The 8,362-nt window shown below is 39.4% G+C and overlaps 1 protein-coding gene across 6 annotated transcripts in view; it reads left to right on the forward strand.

The window, feature by feature from the left end:
• The window catches only part of CSPP1 (centrosome and spindle pole associated protein 1), a 93,279-nt gene extending 85,457 nt beyond the window's left edge, over positions 1-7,822 (forward strand). For all 6 annotated transcript variants that reach the window (XM_040354365.1, XM_040354364.1, XM_040354361.1 and 3 more), the window contains 4 exons: positions 2,614-2,677; positions 2,801-2,910; positions 3,024-3,177; positions 4,149-7,822. In XM_040354365.1, the coding sequence (XP_040210299.1) occupies positions 2,614-2,677; positions 2,801-2,910; positions 3,024-3,177; positions 4,149-4,375 (555 nt within the window). In that variant the 3' untranslated portion in view covers positions 4,376-7,822. The remainder of the gene's footprint in view (positions 1-2,613; positions 2,678-2,800; positions 2,911-3,023; positions 3,178-4,148) is intronic.
• Positions 7,823-8,362: the final 540 nt, after the last annotated feature.

Raw genomic sequence — 8,362 nt, forward strand, 5'->3', positions numbered from 1 at the left:
CGCACGTCTCCAAGAAACACAGCAGGGAACAGTGAGGATGGCACAGCGCGACTTGCACATGCGTAGTAGGGAACCGGCAGTGAAGCCGCAACGCTTCACTTCCTGGTTCCCTCACAGATGATGGCGGTGGGGGCAGCCGAGAGACACACGATTGCTCGTCTTCTGCTGCTGACATCGCTGGACTCCAGGACAGATAAGTGTCCATTAATTAAAAGTCAGCAGCTGCAGTATTTGTAGCTGCTGGCTTTTAATATTTTTTATTTTACAAGATGAAGGCAGCAAATGCTGTACATGCTGGGTATAGGGCATTTCCCTCTGAAATCTGAGTAAAATGGGTCAAGCCAGATGATGATCAGAAGAACAGCGTACTTTGATTAAAGAGAGGGGAAACGTATAAAGAAGTGCAGAAACTGATAGGCTGCTCAGCTAAAGTGATCTCAAATGCTTTAAAATGGCAACCCGAACCAGAAAGACGTGGAAGAAAACAGAAAACTACCATTCAAATGAATCAGAGTAGCCAAGATGGCAAATGATCCGTTTCAGGGTGATCAAAGAAGGTCTAAAGTTACCTGCGAGTACTGTAACAATTTACAAAATGCCAAGCTGTTGGCAGGAAGCCCCCTTAAAGTCCCAATGTTGAAAAATCCACATATGCCAAAGAGGTTAGAATTTTCCAAAGAACACATTGACTGGCTTAAAGAGAAATGGCGCAACATTCTGTGGACTGATAAAAGCAATTCTTCTTTTTGGGTCTAGGGGTCGCAGACAGTTTGTCAGACGTGAATGTGTGTGACACCCGCGCCTTGGTAGCATGGAATAATTGTTTAGGCTGCTGCTGTGAGTGCTATATCCCTTGGGAGGGAACAGAGAAGTAATAATAAAAAAACTATACAGCGCTTGCCTCACCACACCTGTCAATTTGGTTAATCTATATGTGAAAACTCTATATCTGTGTTAAGACAAGTGACTTTAAGTCGACCAGTCTGTGTTACTGTAATCCATAACTGAATGTGTGACTACTAAAAAACAATATAGAATCCATAAAAAAAGTTTAATTAAAAAAATCAATATGTTGATTAAGATCAATAATAAATTGATGAATAAATAGTGACTAATAAACCAATGATAGATATGATATATAGTGACTGGTAATAAATGAATGAAGACAATAATATCGTGACTTGTGATACATTAAAGTGCTCTTGTGCTCCGTGCCCCAACGGTGACTTTCCTCTTGTGAGGCTATATGGTCGCGCACTGACCAGATATCTGGACTCCTCTACCTTATAGCAGAGACAGTCAGCTGTGCTTTTAGGTCTCTTAGGGGGGACCTTTCCCACCTCTGTGTCTGCTGGGTACTCCTGCTGTGGTGGCTTGCCTCCTATGGCAGTGCTCCTGGGCCAAGGTGTGCAGGCATATAATATACAAAGAAAAGGCTCCTCGTGGTGTACGATCCTTAAAAACTTTTATTCGAACTAGGCATCTTACAATAAATGTTTCCTTAAAATCCTTAAAGTGACCCCGTATCCCCCGTATTGCTGATGGTTTGTGTAGGATAACGCTGTCTGCAGATCAGCGCGTGTTCCACCGTCCGTGACGTATACGGGATTCTAGCTTCTGAATACTGGAACAATTAGAAAATGCCTAGGTGAAGCCAAGCTATCGGCAAGAAGCCCCATTGTTGACAAAACAATATGTGCTGAAGAGGTTGCAATTTTCCAAAGAACACATTGGCTGGCTTAAATATAAATGGTGCAACATTTTGTGGACTGATGAAAGGAAGATTGTTCTTTTTGGGTCTAGGGGCTGCAGAAAGTTTGTCAGACGACCCCCAAATACTGAATTCAAGCCACAGTGAAGACAGTGAAGCATGGTGGCGCAAGCCTCATGATATGGGGATATTTCTCATATTAAAGTGTTGGGCCTATTTATTGCATACCAGGGATCATGGATCAATTTGAATACATCAAAATACTTGAAGAGTTAATGTTGCCTTATGGCGAAGAGGAAATGCCCATGAAATGGGTGTTTTAACAAGACCACCAAGACTAACGTTCTGGAGTGGCCAGCCAAATCCCCGGACCTTAATCCAATAGAAAACTTGTGGGGTGACATCAAAAATGCTGTTTCTGAGGTAAAACCAAGACATGCAGAGGAATTGTGGAATGTAGTGCCATCATCGTGGGCTGGAATACCTGTCCTCAGGTGCCAGAAGTTGGTCATCTCCATGCAAAACAGATGTCAAGCAGTTCTCAAACAGCGGTTATACTAAATATTAGTTCAGTGATTCACAGGAAAGCTAAATCTTCAAGAATTTTTCAGTTTATGCAGTAAATGTTTGAGTTCGTAAAGAAAAATGCAGACTGCTATTTTTTGGAAAAGCCTAATATTACTTTGTCTTCACTTTCTGTAAAGTAATAACAAATTTGAAACATTTTTCTTCATGTTTTGATTTGGAATAGACTGTGCAGTGTTCCCAATGCATTTCTTTGTATGGAAATAAAAGCTATTGTAAGATTTTTTTTTTTTAAAACACACTGCTATTATTTTTAACACAACTTTATATAGGACTATGAACAGGGTAACACATTTGTTCTTTTTTCCCTATTAAAGCTTAAAGATCCAACAAAAGACCTGCTGAAAACCTCATTGTTGGAGTCAGAGAGTGCATTTATAGGTAATGTTTTGCCCTGTTATCATCACATATAGATAATCCTGAAAATATTCAGATTATCTACAAAGCCATGAAAAGTATTCATACCCCTTAAAATTTTTAAGTATACATTTCTGTTTTTTTAAGGGGAGAATGGAGAGCCATACGCTGCCTTTCCTGAGCAGTTTCCTGACCTGCAGGCATTGTCTACAGCCAGAGAGCGAAGGAGACACCAGCAGCAGACAGTGGACTTTGATGTATGATAATATTTATGGTATCTTTTTTTTAAATCTAGTGGTGCCAGTGTTTATTTTCTCACTTAGGGCCCTGCTGTTTTTTGGGTTATAAACAAACATATCTTTGTCTGCAGAATGAGATCCCTCATGTGCCGCCACTCCGCTTAAACCAGCCAGACACCTTCTCTGTCAACTCCATCTCCAGCTTTAATGTTGAAGAACTGCACAGCAAGAATGAGGAGCGTCTGAGGAGACTGAATAACTTTCGGAAGAGCATAGTGAGCATAGGTGGGCATTGTTAATCATGTCTGAAGGCTGACTTGGTTGTGTTACCTATAGTAACTTAATATTGTGCATGTAGAATTACAAGGAATATTTTGCGTTCGGGCCAGCAAAGAAATGAGGGCCAATAAGAAATGTTCTTCAGACCAATGGTGGTCCACAGCTTTCTTGATATGAGGGGCTTCAAGTGTGGCCATTGACATAAAAAAAGGGGCTGCATATAATAAAATTCAGTGAATGATCATTATAAGAGACAGCAGACTATAGTGAGACTATAAGCATGATATTAGAGATGGTCAGAGGCTGTGGGCATAATACTAGAGATGGTCAGCAATTGAGCACATGCTGCAGGGGACTGTCGGAAACTGTGAACATGTTATAGGAGTTGCTGGAGACTGGGAACCTGCTTTAGGACAAGTCATAGACTGGAGACATATTACGGGGCAATAGGTAAACACAGATTGGTTTGTGCAGGGACCCTGCAAGTGGGGCATCACAGCTGTTGACAAAGAGCCTCTCATTTTGGCCTTTTTCTATTATTCATTTATGTTCAGAATAACTTAAAACATGGAGAATGCAAGAGACTGTTTAATGTTTGTTCCTCATTATCAAAATAACTGCATAGGCCAGTATTGCGCATTGAGACAAATAGCTGAATATGTACACAATGTGGGGTCATTTTCTCTTCATTAGACAGCACAGACATGAACACAAAAGTGATAAAGGTGGGACAGATGTGTGATAACCCAAAAAGGGCCGTGTGGGACAGATCTCACTTAGATGTTTCCCCACCAATCACCTTCTGTTATTTGTGTAACTGACGTGATCATTTATGTGATTTATAAATTCATTTTATTGTCCTGTGTCTTCCCAAGGGAAGTTGTGTACTACTGGTGGACATGTGAAAAGAGGTTCAGAGCTAATATATATATATATATGTATTCCTGAATACTAATGTTCTGTTTCTTACTTTTAAGACGAAGACCCCGATATTGGAAATGCAGATGACATCCTTAAACGTTACCCTACAAAGCTTAGTGACAGACCACATTCTGTGGACACAGTGGCAACAGAGCCATGGATGCGCCCTGGCACATCAGAGACACTTAAGAGGTTTATGGCTGGCCAGATGAACCAGGAACAAGCAACCAATGAAAATGCCTTAACCTTCAACTGGCAGGGTCTGTCTACTGCTCATGGGTGACTATCGGCAGTCTAAGGGCTGATGTACTAAGCTGAGATTTGAGACAACCTTTACACTTTCTAGGCTAACCTCTTATTTCCTGGGTCAGTGACAACAATGCACAATATTTTTTCTGGGATTTTTTTTTTAGGACTTCTCAGATCCAGTCCTTAGCACAGCCCTGTGTGTGTGCCTTTTGGAGATTAAATGTCCATCACTGAAGCACTTTCCTCTTGTTTTTGTTGCTGATGAATGTTACAATTGCAGTTAAGGGACAGTCATTTTCTTATTTAAGATAAATTATCAGATATTTTTGTGAAGAAAATTTTAGAGGGAAAATACTCGCATAGACGATGAACCTTTTGATGTTCTTCTATCCCTTCTGGTGCTGCTACGAAGCATGTGTACTTTGCTGCATACCATCGTTTACTGGAACTCATGAGCTGTTTTACATGACAAAGGAATTGTCTTTCTGTCTTATCTAGTCCTGACATTTGTAGGGGTCTGTCGCACAGTCAGCCAAGGTGACCTGACTTTTCTGTACGGCAGGTAAGTCATACAGTCATCTTGTCCCCAGTCTGTGGTTTCATACTGAAGGGGCTTAAATCAAGTCAAAGTGAGGTACTAATAATACTACTTTCACATAAATAGTAAAACAAATCTTCAGAGCAGTGTAGAGTTCAGTGAAATGTGATTGAATGAATACAGCATACTGACAGTCCAAACCACACAAGGATATGTCAAAACTCAATTTGCATTTAAAAATGCATATTTTTTTAAAAAGACATAATATCATGCATTTGTTTTTTTAATATATATTTGTCTGAAGTGCAGCTTTAACTATATATATATTTAAGTATTTTAGCAAACATTATGGCAGATGTTTGCCTGCTTTTGATCTGTAGATGCTGAGATAAGTATTTCCAGTGATCAATATTTAAGTAGCGTGGTATCCTTTCACTATGATCAGTATTGTAGAAAGAGACATTGCGTCTCCTGCTTCTATTTACACATTCATCTTCCAAAGCTGGTCACATACATTCAGATTTTCCTTAGATGTTATCTATTAAATCAAAATTGTTACCAATAGTGCAAGAGTCTACCTGATTGGGCAAATACAGTTATGTTATATATACTATACATGCGACTTGTGTGCAGCTTTGTTGAGCAAAAACAATCACATTGGCCAAATCCAAAGTCGTAACAAAGTTGCACTCATTCAAAGTTGCACTGTAAAGTCGCAATGGAAATCCCATGATTTTTGAAGTCTCACAAGTGTGAATGGACTGTAAAGGCTGGTATAGAAAATCATAGCTGTGAAGAGAATTGGTACTAAATGACTCATGTAACCGTTATCTTTTGTTTATCACTGCTGTACTCTCTCTTTAAAGTGAACCTGCCATGTTCCCCGCCATGTAAAAAACTAACATCTCAGTCAGTTATTTTGTATTGGGAGAGTACACTGGATGTTGGGCTCATGATATACAGGGTATAGACATTTGACAAGCTGAGTTTATGCCACATACTCCATTACATTGAAGTGGTTGTAAACCCTTACATACTGTATACACAGTGAAGTGACTAGCCTCAGGTGACACACATGAAATACATCCTCCTCCATAAATTGTATCTGTTTATCTTCAGCCCTCTCTTCTCTTCAGCCTCATGAAGCACACATTTTACACAATCTCTGAGCTCTAGAAGGCAGGAGGTGGGGATTCCATGTCATACACTCCACAGAATAGAGAGGAGAGTGTAATCCGAGACTTGAGTGGAAGGAATGGAACACAAAATCTCTCTCTGTCACATTATGCAAATAGAGGAAAGACTGAGGAGACAGATCAAGCAAAGTACACACTATACAGAATGGTGTGCTTTGTTCATTTTTCATATCAGAGATTTGCAACCACTTTAAGCTTCACTCCTTGTCATTTCAATTTATTTTACAACAAATTGACAGATGATGTAAAATCAAACATAACTTCAGGTTCAGTCCTACCTGTGCTGATTCTACAATCTAACATAATGGGGATGATGTCATGACAAAAGGAAAGTTTTACTTTGCTAAAAAAGGTAAATACTAGTTGGGTCTAATATACACTATAAAGAACCTAAAATATCAGATTTCCTTGCCTCATATCCATGATAATTAAAGTATTACTTTTACTTATTTGGGTAAAACGTAGAGTTGCAAAAGAAATATATTACCAAATGTACTTACCAAAAATATTTTGCCACAATGCTAATCTCTATAATCCAAATTTTATAGGAAAATTTAAGACATCCAATAAACAAATAATATCCCCAAAAAATGTTATGCCAATTAAAAGATGGAAAGTATCTGTCCAATCCAAGAACCATCTTACAGAGCTCTGCTACCTTGAGATAAACCCCTTGATTATCAGACCTGTCTGTTACATTGGCATTAAATTGTTCAGCCACTTAACAACAGCTGCACGCTTCACTTTGCCACCCTTGGAGCAGTGTCAGCCGCCCACATAAATGTCATTATACGCAAGGTTTCCATTACTTATTTAAATCATCTACAGTTAGATATATTAATAAATATCCAGTCAGCCCACCCTGGACCATAAGTGAATTTTCTGATGAATTCAGCTCCTGTAATCAAAGAACGCTGGTATAAGTGATTTCTAATAGTCTTTTATAACCCCACACTTGGAGCCCTACATGACCCTACAAATGTGGCAGTGTTTGTAGCCTGGATTGCATTCATCTTTTCATGTAGCATAACGTAGTGTGTTCTCAGTTTATGTAGCATTGCTTGTGGATGTGGTTATACTGCCACCAGAGGTACTCGCCTTCTATAAGGGAATGTATGCTGTACTGAATCAATCTTCCTACCAGGTGCCACAACCGCTTTAAAAAGGGCTTCTTGCTGCTTGAGAATCCATCTGCTAATGGCATTACCTGCATTGTCAATATATTTTGCTCCCCCTGTCTGTGGTAGGCAGATGTGTTTTTATAGAGACATACTTTGAAACTCTAAGTGCTCTGAAATCTTGTAAATCAAGAAATGTTTGCTAAAATCCCTGCAGTATACAATATAGATTGGGATGGGGAATGGAGATCGGAATTCACGTTTTTAGTTTAAGGCTGGCATGGCTCTTTAACACTTTCCAGACTAACTTCTTCAGGAGTCTGTCAGTCTGCTTATAATACGCGTATTGCAGATGTAGCCATTTATGATGATGATTCAATGTTATTCATATCTCCAGAATAGGACATTGCTGCAGCATTAAATACTGATAGATGTATATGCTGCACGAGCCATGCTGGTTATTAGAATTCAGTAGTGAATGGGTTGCCTCAAGCTGCTTAACTCTGCTTTTCATCACCCATAGACATGAGAGGATGTCATTCCAATAAACAGGGATGTTCACATTTATATTTCACAAGGTGAAACACTAATGCCTGCCAACCAATCAGAATAAGCTCTCACTACTACTACTACATAAGTAAACTAAAGTCTAGTAGCATTTAGCCATGTGCAGTTCCATGCCTCAGTTTCCATAAGTAAACCTGGTCCTGGTCCACATTTGAACCATTTTAAGGGCTAAACTTGAGACATCGTTCACTGATAAATCTGGTTGACCCAACACAATATTTTTATACATTCCAGATTTTCCGCAGAGCTGGCTGCAGGCAATGATCAAAAAGGCGGAAATTATATCTATAATGGGTGGGTACCCTCTGTACAAGAAATAGTAAATTCTATATCAAGAGCATGGAGTGCATTGTTCTTTTAGGAAACACATTGCCAGATATGCTAGCTCCGTGGTTGATGGCAATGAACAATATAGGTCTAATGTTTAAGTTGCGTTGGTTTCCAGCCTCTATTGAAACTGATTGGTTGTTCTTCAGTGACAGTATGATAGCGTAATTGATTGTGTTCACGTGCAGCATCAGGTAGTCAATGTTCCTGTCCCCATGACATAAATATCCTTTAAAGGTCTATGGGTGCTGTTCATAGAGCAGCACTGTAATGTC

This window comes from Rana temporaria, chromosome 5, assembly GCF_905171775.1.
Source record: "Rana temporaria chromosome 5, aRanTem1.1, whole genome shotgun sequence".
NCBI classification, from domain to species: Eukaryota; Metazoa; Chordata; class Amphibia; order Anura; family Ranidae; genus Rana; species Rana temporaria.